The following is a 17495-nucleotide window of genomic DNA, read 5'->3' as shown; positions in this document are numbered from 1 at the left end:
CCGAGACGCGAACGCCGAGACGCGAACGCCGAGAGGCGAACGCCGAGAGGCGAACGCCGAGACGCGAACGCCGAGAGGCACCGCTCGGGAATTGTGAGCCGCTCCTGCGCTACTCACCCTCAACGCTGCCGCCGCGCAGCTGACAAAATATAACAACACGCTAGTGCCAGAAAGCAATGAACCATGCTGGTCCCGAGCTGCAGGAGGCAACTGCAGCCTTCTGACGCTCTTCGCAAACAAATTCTACCAAGAGTACACTTTTTTCCCCCGCTTAATTAATGTTTTAATAAAGGCTTAGAAAAATACATATCAAAATGCAACATTTATGTGATTCAAACACTATAAATTCCGTTGAACAAAGGCAGGGAGAGGGGAAAGAGCTGAGCTATTTCTCAGAAAATGCTCTTTCATTGAAAATGCTGAGTTTAAAAAAAAATAAAGGGGGAGGGGGAGGAGAATGGCAAAATCTCCTGTTAGGAAAATTTTCTGTTAGGAAAAATGCTAGAGTTCGGCCATTGGCTGGTTTCCAATTTAAATACTTTTTTGGACTGCAAAGTTCAGTTTAAAGCAATTCTAAACTGAAACAGAACATCTTCATGTTCTTCAGCTCCTCTCTGTGAAAAATCTTTCACATAGCTTTTATTTTCCTTTGAAAAACATTTTAATTTCAAAATGCTCAAGGATGGGTATAATTTCCTCTCCAGCAATATGTGAAAACCAAACAAATGGGAAGGGAAACACTGCGAACAATTAAAAAAGACAACTGCCAAGACAGATTTAGTTATTCCAGATGATACAAAGCTGATCCCAGTAGCAACACCAGTGTCTGAAATCAAAACGTCAAGTTATTGAAGTCACAATAACAGAAAAATTCTCTTGAAAATGATCCCTAAATCATACCTGGAATACTGTAAAACAAGGCATATCATGGTTATTGCCTTGGGATGCTTAATTTTGAGAATTGACATGATGTAGCCTTAGGCCACTACTAAATCTCTGGAGGTCTGGAATTCTCATTTATTACATAGACAATTTATGTTTGAAAAGAGGGCAGAGTGAAGTTCTCATCCTTTCCTGTTCCTCTTCTTTGTAAAATGATTCTGAAGTGAAATCAATTTCTTGAAATCCCATCCTTCACTGAAAAAAACAGCAGTAAGAAAACCAGTTATTAATCAAGCTCATACCACAACTCCTGACTCCACAAGAACATTTTTATTGGAACCAGACCCCTGGCACTGGCCATTTCTTCTGAAAGAGAGCATGTCATTTTCTTTTAGAGAGAGATGCCCACCTTTATAATTGCTTTTTCTGTTGAAAAATGAAAGTCATACAGCAGAGAAATGTTTCTAGACAAGTATGCTTGAAAACATACATACTGTCGAGCCTGATTCCTATACAAATGCAACGCCTGATCTTCAGCTCTTTGTGACTGTACTTGCAGCACGATTAATCACTACTGAGTTACGTGAAGTTATTTGTGGATAAGTTAAACATATTAAAAATATCACCTGGTTTGGCACTATATTCAGAAAACACATTAGCAATCAGAGCCAGGGCACATCTTGTTACCCATTCTTTAAGCACGTACTTTGGTAACTTCATTCCAGAATTCTGGAGGAACTATTCCAAGTCCCAAGCGTACAGTTGCTATGCTAAGAAATGTGGTGCTTTCTGGCTCAAGCGGCAGAACTAGAAGCACTCAGAACTTCACCATTTTAACACTAGATCAATCTGGTCCCACTGACTTTAAATGTCCCACTGACTTACAGGACCCTGCTGTATTTATATATAATCTCTTCAGAAACTTATAGTATGTAAGAGTTTAAGATAAAATCAGACAACTTACCTGAACACTGAAGCATTTTCCATTCCTGCTGAAACTGGTCTCTTAATGCTTTTATTTTTTTTACTTTCTCTTGGGTAGGAGGTACATAAATTCCAAAGGGAGGTGTAGAAGCACCCCCTAATGCTTTGGCTACACTTTGCAATAAACTTATCTCTGTGTCCTAATTAGGAAGAAAAAATACCCCTGTGAACCAAGCTCTCTTTGTTTCAGTGATAAATGAAATATTTTAAAACAAGCTTTTGTAACTAAATTGCCAGCATTAGTAGCAAGAATGAGCAACCTCCCATTTTCAAATAAAAATGTGTTCAAATGGAGTTTTTCTCTGAAAAATGTAAATAAATTTTTATCTGTTGTAAAGCTTTTTTCTTTCAAATGGAGAAAGAATCTCGCTTTTCCCTTTACGACTGAAAAGAAATAATGCTGGGTTAAGGACAGAAAATAATATGAGGTAAAGGGAGCATGGAGCTTGCTTACTTCATGCATAATTTATTTTCTGTGAGTAGAAAATAGTGATATATTTTGCTTAATCAAGAAGTTTACTCTTTTGGACTTCTCACAGTCTAAATCAATATAATTTCCTTGCAGAAACTGTATTTGGAAATGTTGATGCTATATGAAAATTATTTTTGCAAGACTGTAACCCTATTTTGTTTTTAAAAGATAGAAGTATTTTTTCAAATATTCTAAAAAGCCAAGCACATGCATTAGAAATGTTATGGAGCTACCTGAAGAGTACCAATATGAAAGTATCAATCTTTTTTTAACATGTATGCCTAACATCCTTTTATTGTCTGAGTTTACACTTCATAATATCAATAATTCTCTCCATTTCATGCTCCTAATTAGTAATGTGCAAATACTTTATTTATGGATACTGCATATCAATGTACAAATTATTTTAGCTTAGACAATTTATGTATCAGCATTGTAAATTAAAACAAATAACATTTGAGAAAACTACAGAATAAATTGTATCAAAAGCCACTTAATTGGCAGCTTAATGAATAGCGTGGCTTTAATTGGGTACTTGCTGGGGAACAGATTAGAATAAGCATACATGAACAATTTTTTGTTGTTTCTCACTGAAGAAGAACTAGAAGGCACAGAAGTAATCGAAAGTTACGGTTTCATAGATCACACAGAGAAACTGTGGTACCCAGAACCACAGGATGCTGGAGAGGCCAAGAATGTAAATTGAGTTATGTGATTAGACAAATTCATGGAAGATATGCTCACTGACACAGATCACTGCTCTGGATACAGCTTCCAACTCCTAGATTTAGGCATCCTTAATGTGGTAGCGTATGGAAAAAGCTAGCCTAGGAAAAGTCCCTATTTTTTTATTTTCTTTCCCATGCTCTCTACCAGAAACACAAAGCTGGGGTAGACTGGCCCTCAATTATCTATTATCCCACTTAAGTTCAGCTGAAGGATATGTGCCATTCTGATTTATGTTCTGCACGCTGGAAGTCATGTGTGACAAAGTACAGCACAGGGGAGAGAAGAGGAAATTTAGTGGTCTGTTATGACAGGACAACAGGCTGCTTTCAATCACATTTGATGGAAAGAGGCCAGATGATTTAACAGACAGGAACTCCCTCTTTTCAGGGGACAACTCTGAGCTGCGGATCCCACACAAAAATGGAAGTTGTAGCAAATTGTCAGAACATCTACGGTCCACAGACATAACATAACCATGGGCTTACATTCATGCCTCAGCTTCTCCATCGTGCAGGCTGCCAACAGCACACCTACAGCTCAGTGTGCAACTGTGTCTTGTCTTGTTCTCAGGACAGAAAGAAACTTGGGCAGCTTGTGCTGTGAACTCAGGGGTTCCAAAGACAGGATATATAGAGCCACTATGTTCTACTAGGCAGCTTGAAGCAGTTCATGCCAGTGTCTCTCCCAGACACTTTGAAATACCACGGCTTAGCACCCCTTCTTACCTCAATCACAGCAACAATTCGAGACTCAGCTAATCCTTGTAGTAAAGCAACAAGCAGAGAAATCCCACTTATTCCAAGGCTCCTGTTTGGTCCAACAGCTATTACTGTTAGGTTTGGTTGGTAACTGTATGCTACAGGAAGAATGAATCCAAGTACAGCAGAAAAGAAATCATTTCCTTCAGCATCCTTTAACAAGAAGAAATTGGTTAGCACAAATATAAAGGCCCAAATTCCCAGAAATAAAACAGAAAGGTGAATCTCAAAAAGCTTTTAATTGTCCGAGGAAGCAGGATACTGATCTATCTTCCCAGCAATTTTTATATTAAATATGCAGGATTCTTTATTTTTTCCTTAGTGTCTTTGCACTGTAACTCTGCCTTGCTGAAGATAAACTGCAGTAACTATGGGAGGCTTCCTCAAACCTATGCATTCTAATACACTCTAAAGCTCTGTGAAGGAGTAGTAATCTGGCAAGGGCAAGAAAAGGAAAAATTTTTAAAGGTCCAAAGTGGAGTAAGGGATGTAATTCTCAACGTAATTTTATAAATTTCTAAGTATATTCTATTATTCCTGTTTTAAAGGTTTTTCTCCTGTGTTGTTTCCAGGAAGTGAATCTTACCTCTTTCCAGTTTAGAGAAATATGGTGTTTGCAGCTGGTCTTTCCAGGCTGTTCTTTCTCACAGATGTTTATGATGAGCATTTTTCTGTAAATAAAACCCCCACTTGAGTATTTAAACAATATTTCCCAATGAGATAAAAATGGGATATTTTCTTTCATCATTCTTTAAATACTACTTCATAATACAGGAGCAAATAACTGTTTGCATTAGTACATGCCAAAATGTAAACAATTAAAACCGAAATTCTTTTTATGGTATTTTTAAAAAGAGGATTAAAGACTATTGGCAAATTACTTTTAAGAAAAAGAGGAAGTGGAAAAAAAGCTACAAATAAATAAAGACGACTTTCATTAAGGAACTCTGCATCAGCAATATGTGCCTCCTGCAGTTATAGGGGAGATAGATCTTATATAATTAATAATTGCCTTCTTTATTACATTTTATTTTCAATTTTCAGTAACACTCTAAATTTGAATTAATACAGAAGGATTATACTTTAAACCCACCACTAAAGGCATAAAGTAGCATTTAGAGACAATAATTTATCATTGAAGATGTATTTGGGGATGTGTTGTATTATGTGTCAAGCTAAATTTAATGAATGCCAGCTTATGACTGATCTCCTTAGTACAGTTTTCATCACACATATGGACACTTATGAACATTTAGAAAGCCCTTGGGACTGTACCCCATAACGTAAAGAGAGACCTCACCCATCTTCTGTGTTTGGTGTGATCTGCATGTCTCCCACAAATACACAAAGCACTCTGCAGAAAACAAAAATATACATACTTTCACAAGTAATTTTTTTTTCAGTTAGTGTAATTTGTATGGAAGTTTGCATGTCAACTGGAAGCATTAAAAAGAATGTATACTGAATTCAGTCCATTAAAAGTAGAAATAAACACATTTAGGACAGCTCAAGGGAACCCCATTTCTCCCATCAAATACTGGGGAGGAAAAATAAAAAATCAAGAAACTGGCATCAGGTCAAAGCCAATTGAGATCTGACAAAGAATGTGTAGGCTAGTACAGCCATCACCCTTACAAATTCTTTGCCTTTGGAAAGGCAAAAGCTTTTTGTTGGCGTATAGGCTGTTACCTGGATTACATGCTGAAAATGCTGTGTGTGTGGGCATGCTATTTGTTCTAAAATCAAAGTTTCACAAGCAATTTGCCATATTTGCCACACTTAAGTATCTGATTGTAACATTTTGTCAAAGGGCTCTAAATGCAAAACACACAAATTCACCTTTGAAATCCAAACCGAACAGAATGTCTTAGTGCAACAGCAGCAGAAAGAGCAGCTGTGGGCGATGCTGCAATTCCATTACACACCTACAAAATACATTTTTCATTCAGAAGCAATTAATGATGCAGAATATCACGTCATTTTTTAAGTGTAACAACTGTATTTTTGCTTGTTTATGAGTATCAAGAGATTTTAATGATTAGGAACAAGAAGAAAAGGATTAAGAAAATGTTATCAATTCATTTGCTACAGAAAGGCCATATTTTATTATTATGCCATAAACTGCACTATTATTTCAAAAGTATAGTGCAATACTAAATTAAATATAGCTTTTCCAGGGGAAGGCCATGTTTACTGATTCTCTAGATAGCCTGCAAACTGCAGCAGAAAAATACACCCTATGAAAAGGAGGTTGTTCCTGAATATTCTGACTCTAACCTAGGCAAGCTATTCTTTTCTGGAAAATACAATTGCAGTATTACTCAGTCAACCCTTCAGTGTTCATTTGTGGTGTGTAGTGCTTTGAACTCCACATGAAAGCTAGGCAAAAAGATGCGTTTCCCCTCACTCTTCCTCTTTGTCAGCACAAAAACTTACATCTGCAACTCATTAAAAGTTCTATTTCTTTTTGCCAGTAACCATTTTTTAAAATCTATTTATAGGCTCTCCTGGAGCTATGTGCAGTTTATAATGTCAGAAATTGGTCCCCAAGATCTATATATGTGACTTCCAACAGCAAGATGTCTTAGAAGAAAGAGGCCATTGTGGTAGCTACACTTCCTTGCAGGCCTGGTACTTTTGAAGAGATCTTCTCACTCAAAGGAAGAGTGACTTATTATGATACAATATTTTAAACTTTTTTTCAGTTTTTCTTCAATGCTCCTCCAAGTTTTTACATATAAATACGAAGATGCACCCTCTAAGCCTGCCCTCTCTTCATTCCTGACCCTGCAAGAATCAAAATACTGAACTAGAATGACTCTGTTCAGAATCAGATCATACAATAGAGCTGTTGAAAACACCACTAAAGAGTGTGTGTGTGCATGCACATGTAAGTCAAAATCTACTCTGTGTAAACTTTGCACACTGAGACAGGAAAAGTACTGACACTGCTTCAGATTTCTTGCTGCTGCTCACTGGTGCTTGATACACCAGCTTCTGCTCCCCTCAACTGAAAAGCCAATGCCTGGCTTCCCTGTAGGTCTGAGAACAATGAGAAGGTTCTTAGGGACTCATATTCTGTGACTACCTGCAGAAAGTGTGGACAATGACTTGCCTTAGAAAAATGGCTTGGGGTTAACAGCTATCCCTAAATAGTTGTTTTCTCATCTTGCAAACTCACTCTCATAGCTAAACACATTCTAGCTGAGATTAGTGGACTTGGGAGATAAACAGTAACTAAAATCTGGACAACAATATAGCAGAAGCAAAAAATCAGAGGAATCTAACTCCACCCCTACCCCCAAGACCAAGGCAATATATTATTACCTCCTTCTTGAGTATTTTATCTAGGATTGCCAACATACTGCCAAGAGAGAGCAAAATTTTGTCCTCTTCCACAAGGTCTGCATAAAAACCACTGTAAAATAAATTATATGAAGAAAAACTAGGTTAGAGGCATTAATGTCTTTGAAGAGGACACTGATAAAGTGCTCTGCAGTTAGTATTCATGGGGTACATTTTGTATAGGTGCTACACATTGATTCCCAGAAACCTGTTCTAGCAGGAGGATGCCAACACCGGTGCCTGACAGTCTTCAGCTCCCTAAACCTGTCTGCATTCTGCATTGGAAAGAAAACAAAAATGTCTGATGATATTCAGGAAACAGAGTTCTGTCAAAATTACATGAAGACAAGATGAAACACTGAGTTCCTCAAATCAGAGCAGTTTGGTATTTTTTCCAGCTGAAAGTACAGAGTACAGAGCTGTAAGACAGCTTCCTAGCAAGATCTCTTTCTAAATTAATACATTTGCATTAGCTGTCCTATCTCTATTGAAAGAGTTTTAGAGAAAAGTATTCTTTTTAGTTCTTTAAAGGATTTCAGGCTATGAGTGCTATACAACACAAATTTCTTTATTTCTAAAGGAAGAAATTCTGGCTGTAATTGAGTAGACTAAGGCCAAAAAGATGACCAAGGCAGACAGTTAGATGAGTCTATACAGAGACCCCTCATCCCCTTAATTATGCGGAAAATTAAATAAATAGGACCAACCTGACAAGAGATTTTATTTCAGTTTTGTCCATTTCCTTCACCAGCTGAACATGTTCAGAGAGAAAATGCTCTGAACCTTCAGAGCCAGTTGTTGCTGTTTTGATGGGAGGCACTGGAAATAGAATATTTTTCATGTGCAATTCCAAAAACCTTTCTACTTTGACAGCGTTGTTGTTGTTAGTTATCTTAGTTTCATGTTCTGTGGAGGTATTTGAATTAGCCTTCTTTAGTAAGTGTGATTTGGTGCTCAAATTTTGTAAAAATGATGTATCTAGAGAAAAAGAAAAAGAGGGGTTTCACAGGTATTAGTTTCTAAGCAATGTGTTAATATTTGGATATATTTATTTACAAAATAGAATACACCTGTATTCATAGTATGCATATTTACTCCCATGCACTGGCTACAAGGTTTCCTGACACAGATGTTATTTTTTCAGTGCTACTACATTTGTGTTAATCTAGGGAAAGGTCATATATTGAAATAAAGCTTATGCCCATTATTTTTGACACAGAAAACAGCATCCTCAAACAAAGATATCAAAACGCTACTTTTTGGCATGATGTTTGCCAGCTTCAGAAAGTTCTTTTCAGACCAGCTGAAGACATGACCTTGAATGAAGCCTCATACTGCTTTGCCAGTCATTTGATGAATAACTGCTCGTTCAATTAGTTTAATCCACTGGTATTAATTTTAATAACTTTCCATTTCTGTATAAATCCATTTATCAATCACACTTGCTTGAATAAAGAGAAACTACCTTCATACGCCAACCACTTCCAGTAGGGTTTATGTGCTGCTCTCACATTTTGAATAGATTCAACAGCACTAAAAAGGAAACCAGATTAACAGTATCAGCAATAATGAAAATAGAGGAGTCATAACTTACCTTAAAAAAGCAAAACCAAAAAATCTAGCTGAAAATGAACAAACTGATGTCTTCCAAGAATGCAAAACAGAAAGCTAAAGAGAATGAGAATCAATGGGCAGACTGCTTGAGAAGATTAAAGAGTCAAAAAAGAAAAGTACACACATTTACACATTGAGTGACATCCTAACACTGTTGTTGGAAGAAGCACACCTGTCTGAGTTCAGAAAAAATTTCTCCTGTTTGTCAGTGTCTTGCCAAGAGATTTTATCTATACAGTGTAAAGATTTAATTAGACTGACTCAAAAGCAAGACAATCTGTTCAGGAACTAAGTAAATCACATACCTTGCTATTCTTTGTGTTGAAATCTCCTTTTTGTTATCACTGCTATTTGCAGCACTATGGGCAAGTGGTCCCATTACATAACCTATTATAAAAATGTGATGCAGGTCATATTAAATCCAGAAGAAATTCCAAGTACTTGCAGATTACTTGTAAGGTGTTCAGGAGCTGGACTGATATTTTTGATAAGTAGGTAATCAACTCTCTATGACATAGGATGATAGCAATCTGAGATACCACACTTGGTAAAGAAGAAAAGAAGGACACAGAGGGCTTATGTTATGTGCTAGGAACACAATAAGCAGCTTTGCTCCATCAGTTTACCAAATGCAACTCAGCCCTCAGCCTACGTATATCCACACTGCTTCCCTGACTCATCCAAGCTCTGAGTTCTAACTAATGCAGCCAACTGGTAGGTGCTGCCACCAAAGTGAATGAGGAGCGTTTCTGCTGGAAAAAGCACAGGACAGCAAGTGAGGTGGGAGAAAAATGGAGGACAGAACATGGAGATATGGAGGAGATAGTGCAGACAGGTGGAGAGAAAGACACTCTTTAGATAGGGGACTGATTCAGGCCCAAGGCTCAGAATGCTTTACTAGGTCAGACTCACCACTGTACAAACACAGTCTTAGTGTCTCTGAAAAGAAGTTAGACTTGAAATTTAATTATCTTGATTCACCTCTACATACTCAAGTGCTTTTGCACCCCAGGCCTCGATGCTCCCAATTCGAGAAACACAAGTATTTGTCAAGATTGGCTCTGCATAGCATCAACTCTCTCTGATGAGAGAAAGGTGAGCTCCAGCTATTGCTGTACTGCAGCAACTGAAATGGCTCCGGGGTCTGCAGCACGAATCCTTGCGGTTGCATACTTTGTCAAATACTGGCTGTAGTTAACTGGTATTGCCTTGATTACAGCAGGATTATCTCAGCCTTGAGTGAGATGGATTTCTATAGGATAACAAGGCCTAAGGATAAAATGGCTTATGGTTTTATGCTATAAGATCTCCCAACTTGAAATAATTTCAGAAATGTAAGTATATAAAACTGTACCTTGGATGACTTTCTAAAAATGTAAGTTATCCAAAGAAGAAAATAATATATTATAAACAATCATATTAAAACCTTACTTCAGCAAGATGTTCAAAGTATGCATGACTTTAAGTCTCTTTGATAAACACATTAGTTGTTCTAAAATTCTTTATATGCTTACCTTAGACAAGGTGCCATTTCTCCAGTTATTTGAGGTACAGGATCTCCAAGCAAAGTTTTTACAGTCATGCAGACTGATTCACCCAATGATTTCAAGTGGTATCCACCCTAAAAAGTATTTTGTGTCAACTAAGGGACAAGTACTTTTAATATCTCTCTGAATTTCAACATAGAAAATAAACTATACTTTTGAAATATATGTGTATTTACAGAAGCAGAAGATGATATGCAAGTATTTATAAGTCAATGACTTTTCAATATGAAAATGGTAAGTTAGTAGCCACCTGCTGAACTTCACTAGCATCTTATGATTGAACTCACTGTCATAGTTCAAGTAACTTCAGAAATCAGTCATCACTTTGCCATGAAAACACATGCCTTCTCCATTCCTATCTACAACATGCCATCTTCAACAATCCTTCTGGAAGATTCCTTAGAAAGCAAATGTCTGTCCTCTAAAATGGCTGTACAAGAGAAATCTCCCACAGCCTGACACTTTTAAGATGTGGTTAGTTTGGCAGAATTTGGAGAACAAGATGGATTTAAGACTGCTAGGTGGCATGCAAGAAGCCATCTATCACCTATGGAGCAGTCATACCACCTGTGGGAGGAGTGAATGTTTACCTGCACTTCAGCTAATAGGTAAAAATATCTATAATAACCTGCTAGAGAGAAGGATGATGAAGAAAGGTCATGCAAAACAAGAGGTCAAGTGAATCAATTAATATACAGTTCATTCTTGAAGACCTTGTTGGCAGCAGTATTTCCACACCATTATTTACCTGAAAAGCCACCATTTTTCTAACATGCAACAGAAATAGGGAATTGAAGTCTAGATTTCAAAAGGAGAAAACATTTTAATTGTTTAAAAAAAAAGAATAAAAAAAGAGCTCCTAAAGAGCCTGCATACAGTCTTTAAATCAAAAGAGAGAGAATTTTCCAAGTGCTCCATTACTAAATAAGAGGATATTTAGGTTAAAGATTTTGTAAAGTCTCCTGGAATAAGATACACTTGTAATAACATTGGTAATACAGCCTGTTCACTAAATACATTTTAATGAGTTTGGGACTGTCAAGAGCAGTAGATTAATCACTGTTCACAAGAATTGAACAGATTTGTGGAGGCTAAGTTTTCTTGGATGAACATATGGTTCCTTTGTTTCAAAACTCTAAAGTGTAAGAGCGCTGTTGAATCTTAGCCATTTTTGCATTCCTGATACTCAAAAGAAAGGTAAGAAATTATTCTGTTGAGGAGTTTTGCTTCCTAGCTTCTAGTTTGCCCTGAATGGCTCTAATACCGAGACCTTCCCCTGGGGTACATTTCAAAAGTCTTTACCTCTAGGATGACACACAGCTTTCCATTAGCTAACTGCATCAGGAAATGGGTAAGGTGGGCAAAAACCTCAGGAGTGGCATTCATCTGACCCTAAACCAAAGAAAAAATTTTAAGAGATGACACCTTGATTCAAAAATACTGGTAAGAAACCCAAACAAAATCTGAAAATACCCCAGTCTGAGTTGGAATACCAGAACACTTGCCTCTCATTACATCAAACAGAATGCTGAACCATGCAGAATGCTGCATTTAAGGAAGGTGAAAAATACAATACAGTAATTACACACATGGGATAATCTGTCTTTACATGTCTTGTTGTAATGTTTAATGAACTTGCGTCAGCCTAAAGACTCAAGCATGTATTTTCAGCTTGATCAAAGTGAATTTCACTTAGCAATCACGGGACATTAAAGCAGCAGGAATATTTTCCTATTAGATTCGTGACTGACAACACAAAGACCACAAGTTACTTACTTCAGGGTCACCAATTCCAGAATCATATCCAGAAGAGACAATAACCAGTTCAGGATCAAACTGTTATAGAAGAGAGACAGTTGTAGCACATCTCTACGTCCTAATTTCAATTTTTTTTGGGATTTCAACTGTACCACGATCAGCTGTTATTTCAGTTAGAATATGAACAGAAATAAGGATTCTCCTTGAATATATTACCCTTTTACACTATCTTCGTTCCTGCTGGAGAAGTTGCAGATAATTATGTTGAATATTTAAAAGCTAAAATTCCATAAATACTATTCAATTGATCAGGGCAACATCATACCAGCAGAATAAATGTATTAACTCTACTACTAGCAATTACTGCATTTCTGTAAAATATTCAATGGTACCTGCTTAAGAAACACTTAGGAAGTACTCTTTGGCAGTAAAAAATTACCTCAAAAGCCATTGGAAGCAACACGTGGAAAAACGCAGCAAGATAATCTGAATTTCTCATCCCAACCTGAAAAATGAGAAGCACTGGTCATGTTTTCCTGTTGTAATGACAAATTTTCTAAGGTTCTTCAAGACTTTACGGAAACATAGGAAAAGTTGAGGGAATCTTACGAAGTACAGTAAAATACCCTCAATTTAAGTAAAGTGTATAAATATCCACCATTTTTAATGTTAATGAGCTTCAGTTCTCTGCTAAACAAGGATGGATGTAACTATCTCCTGAAGCACTTCCTGATTTGATGGCTGGGCAAGATATTCAAGTAAAAAGAGTGTGTGAATTTTTGAAAAATAAAAGGGAGAGAAAAACAATCACATTCTGAGCCATATTTTCCAGCAGACTCTCCCCGACTGGAAGGATATACACTGTGTAAGACATTTGCCAAGCAAGTGAAGCAGCGCACTTACTCTGAAAGTGTGACAGAAAGGATGAAATACAAAGCTATTGCACTTACTTTGTTGTGCTGTAAACAATATCTACCTTATTCCAAGGCAAATTTATGTTAAAACCTTTTCCTTTTCCCAGACCTACGGCATCATAATTGGATTCTTTAAGTGATGGCCAGAATTCCTGATGTTCATAGCGATGCCAAGAAAAGTACAAAACACTGGAAAAAAAAAAAATCCAATTTGACAAAAAGATTGTGGAAGTGACTTTATATCCTGAATCTGGTGACTGCATTGCCTGAAAGCAAGAAAATAAAACTGTCCTTTCTCCTTAGTTCTCTCAAAGTATTTAGACTGTGAAAATTGGTACAGTAGGTCCCATGCTAAAATTAACCTAAAAATTAACATGCTAAAAATGTCCTGTAGGCATGCACTCCATACAGATCAAATACAAGGGATTTTCAGAACAGCAGACTTGTTTCTAGAACCTGCTTATGTAGCTTTTCCAAAAGAAATATAAAGCTCCTGTATTTTATCCAACTCCTACTTGAAGACTTTAAGTGAGAGATTCATGCATAGAGAATAGATGTACTACCTGAGTACTGGCAAACCAAGGTAATCACATTGCGTATTTTGTTTGCTATTCTTTGAAGTAGAACAGACTTGCATTTTATCTTGATTTAGATATTTCCTTCTATTTTGTAACAAGTGAAAAACAGAGAGACTAAAATAGCAAGGTGAATGTTTTGCAAGATTCTAGTTTTAGAAGTTTAAGAAATCTTATTTTCTAGAGAGGCAAACAATCTTTAAACAGCTGGCATTAAAGACAAAAAAAAATCCTTCAAACCTTGGATCTTCTTCAAATATATATTGAATTCCTTGCCCATGGTGCACATCCCAGTCAACAATTAGGATTCTGTACAGATCAGTAAAAGAAAACATTCAGAGGAAGAGCCACAGCATCTTAATCTACAGAAGGTATAAATGGAAAATGTTTTTCTGAACCAAAAGGAAGATGACACCCAGAAAGCTCTAGACATTAATCTCAACCAAGTACAGTGTCAGACTGATATTTACATATGAAGAGCTTCTCTGGAGCCAACCATGCACTTACCTCTGTAGACCATATTTCAGTTTTGCATATTCTGCTGCAATAGCAACGTTGTTGAACAAACAGAACCCGTTAGCCGCATTTCTCTGGCTGTGGTGACCTGGAGGTCTGAACCAAAGTTTTGTAAGTTACTCACAACAAAAGAAATTTTGCTAAGTGAAAACTTCCTCACGTATTTTCTTACCTTACTAGTGCCATTCCATTGCGCACTTTTCCTGACATCACAGCGTCCACCAGCTGCAGAGTTGCCCCTACTGCGAGTCTGGCACAGTGGTAAGTGCTCTGAGAAAGAGAAACTCATCGACTTAAACAAGGCACATGTGACAGGCTTTAGCACCCCAGCTGCAAACTGTCTTGGCATAATTCTACCTCACTGAAGCTGTACAAAGATAGCTGAAACAGAACTTTACAGCACAGGTTCCAATGTGCTTTCTCCTAGGATTACCAGTGATCACCATAATCTTTATAAGGATGTTCTCTGCAGAGCAGTTAAAAAACGTGAGATGGGCATAGGGAGAGGAACAACACGACATCTTTGAAAATAAGGAATGAAACCCTACAGAAACGTAAGACAGAAGACTTCATCTCCATTTCATGGCACAACATTTAAGAGCAATTGTTACCAAAATGTGATTTGCAGGTCACTAATGGTGTACAGTGACATTAAGTGACAAAAATCGAGCTAGAATTTGAGTAGTGCATTGTACTGGTATGATACAATTACAAAATAGATGACAGGACATTTGACCAATTTAAGTTACAGCATTATACTAAACTAGATAACAATAACATCATAAATAAATGTGAGACTACGTAAGTAGCAAAAAATGTATTTTTAATTTTCCCCTACTTAGAAAAATGCCACTCAGATGCACTAACACAAATAGCTGTAACTCCCAATAGAGGAAGCAGTTTAACTTACACACCGGATGAAAGAAAAAAGCATCATAGTTTTCAGAGACTCTTTTCAGCTCCTCCTCATTCATTGTCTGAGTGCTTTTTGCCACTTCCAAGTGCTCTAAACTGCAGGATAAAGAGATTAACACAACACCTAAGTAAGCAACTATAAATATTTTTTAGAAGTTTGTTTTTATTCTTATGTATAAATCAGCATTCATTGCTTAAGATCCCACAGAATGAGAATGTAGATTTAGTGGAATAGCAGATTCATAACACAGCACCTATGCCATACTCAATGTGACACATTTTCCATTGAAATTAACGGAAGCCATTGAATTTTGGAGCACTCTTTTCAAATGGATCAAAATATAATCTGGAGATATGACATCTGCTGTTTCATTGAATTAATCTGAATGAAAGTTGAGTTTCAGACCTGTGAACCAACAGGATCTCTTCCTCGCTTCCTTCTCTGGCAGGCACAGGGACACATCTTTCCACAAGACGGTAACTTTTAAGCAGCTCATAGGAGGATGAAAGTCTTTCTGGCACTTCAATATCACAAATGGGACTGAAAATAAGCAATAATTATATTACTATCATACTATACCAGCACAGGTAGCTAACACACTTCATAAAGCCTAGCTTTTAACTCCCCACTGTAAGAAGATGCATCACCCTAAAAGAGAGATACATGAGAATAAACAGAAAAAAAATATTCAGTGGTCAGTGGTCAAAATCCAAGGTCAATGATACTTTAGCTTTATAAACTATTTAATTAGCTGAAAACACGTTATTTAGGGGGCTACTCAGATGCCTCATCCTAACACTTTTGTTAAGGCCTCCCAGACTGGATGACTACAGCTCCTCAAATCCAGTTTCAGATGATTGTTACTGTATCTAGATACAAACTAGGAAAAAAAAATATTTTTTCTCCTAAAGGAAAGGCTTTCTATTTACTTAGAGAATGACAGGAAGTATCATTAGGTACTTCCTATTACATTTACCAAAAATGCATTTATTTGGTACTGCCCTCATGACTGCTAATAAGAATCTACTAATAAAAACAACAGCAGTGACTTACTCACTCCAAAGTAGTTTGTGAGTGGCCATCTCCTCATCATAAATCAGCGCTGTTCCTGAAGCCATTGCTACAGACTGAGCAGAACAAAACATTATTACACACTAGAAGTCAACTTAAACCAGTTACTATTTCACTAGATAGTAAGAATATAAGTACAGAGAGCATACCTGCTTGCATGACAGTTTTGCACTTTGGACTTCGTTCTTACAGAATGAAATCAAAAGAAAAATATTTAGGACTCAGATTCTGACAAAACTGCACCCACCGAAACTGGGCGCGGGCAGGCAGGACTCACAATGCCCGAGTGTTGGAGAGCTGGGCGCTGGCATTTCTGGAGCAGGGCTACACGCAGCTGCCGAGCCCCCGCCCCGCCCGGGCCGTACAAGCAGGCGAGGCTGCGAGCGCAGGCCGCCCCCTCCCTGCAGCGCACACACACCTACCTGTGCGCCGAGCAGCTGCTGCGGAGAACGTGAGCTACAAAGCCACTAAGCGGGAACAACGGGATTCCATACACCACGCGCACAACACTTACAGAGATGCATTTGGTTTAGAACTTTATCGGTCTTTCAAAAGCCCCAGAGAGACACTGAGGAGGGATAAAGAAGCCGACGCGCGGACAGCGGATGCGAGCGCACTGCCGGTCCCAGGGCCGCGTCTCCTGGGCCCCGGGCCCGCTCCGCTCCACCGCTCGCCTCCCGCGAAGCGCGGCAGCCCCCGAGCGCCTCTCACGGAGCCAGCCCGGCCCCGCCCGGCCGGCGCCTTCCTGTGGGCGTGCCGAGCGCAGCCCCGCCCCGGCGCGCTGGAGCGCGGTTTGAATCCCGCTGGGGGATTTGCGCCGGCCGCGCTGGGCGGTGCTGCGGGGCAGGCACAGGGGCCGTGCCCGGGGAGTCCAGCCGCTGGAAGGGTTTTAGCGTGGAACTGACCCAAGAGCAAAACAACCCACAGCCCCGGGCCGTGTGGCATCCTCTGACAGAAGGAAAACTAAAGTAAGAACCTGAACTAAAGGCATCACTCCTTCATTTCCGCAGTGATGTGGCCCGGGCGGGTCAGCCTGGGGCTGATGCCTCTCCTGCGCGCCCGAGGCGGGCCGGGGCAGCCGGCACGCGTGGGTACCCAGCTTCTTCGATTACTGACCGCTTTTTTCCTCGGTTTCTACTAGTTTCCCAGTTCATGGTAGAAAGTGATGGAACAGGTGTCATCACATTCGATAACCTGATACAAACCTGCACTTTTGGGGAATGTATCAGAAACCCAGATTATTACAGGTGCGAATTCTAGAAATCTACTGCCCATAAACTTTCCTCGTATTTGTTTCCAAAAAATAGGACAATAATAGGCACTGTACTACTGAAATAGTTTCTAATTTATGTGTTTCCGCCTGTTACTGTCTTTATTCTACGCATTTATACAACTAAAATTGTCAAGTTCTGTC

General features: G+C 38.5%; 1 protein-coding gene across 5 annotated transcripts; it reads right to left on the bottom strand.

Moving 5' to 3' along the window:
• Positions 1-265: 265 nt before the first annotated feature.
• Positions 266-16809, bottom strand: HDAC10 (histone deacetylase 10). Of its 5 annotated transcripts, XM_048301313.1 has the most exons (22): positions 16504-16809; positions 16231-16266; positions 16064-16137; positions 15416-15550; positions 15009-15105; positions 14267-14364; positions 14086-14190; positions 13819-13887; positions 13066-13192; positions 12529-12594; positions 12108-12167; positions 11634-11723; positions 10299-10405; positions 8636-8703; positions 7878-8148; positions 7153-7243; positions 5665-5750; positions 5126-5179; positions 4412-4496; positions 3793-3978; positions 1847-2006; positions 266-1137 (listed from the first exon to the last, which is right to left on the bottom strand). In XM_048301313.1, the coding sequence occupies exons 3-22, from the start codon at positions 16126-16128 to the stop codon at positions 1112-1114; spliced, it is 2046 nt and encodes a 681-aa protein (XP_048157270.1). In that variant the 5' UTR covers positions 16129-16137; positions 16231-16266; positions 16504-16809; the 3' UTR covers positions 266-1111. The 5 variants fall into 5 exon arrangements, with proteins under 5 accessions (XP_048157270.1, XP_048157269.1, XP_048157272.1 ...); XM_048301312.1 differs by lacking the exon at positions 16231-16266; XM_048301315.1 differs by lacking the exon at positions 16231-16266 and having other exon boundaries at positions 7878-7989.
• Between the last annotated feature and the right edge of the window lie 686 nt (positions 16810-17495).

This window comes from Corvus hawaiiensis, chromosome 4 (assembly GCF_020740725.1).
Source record: "Corvus hawaiiensis isolate bCorHaw1 chromosome 4, bCorHaw1.pri.cur, whole genome shotgun sequence".
Classification (NCBI taxonomy): Eukaryota; Metazoa; Chordata; class Aves; order Passeriformes; family Corvidae; genus Corvus; species Corvus hawaiiensis.
This window is presented reverse-complemented; position numbering and strand designations above follow the sequence as displayed.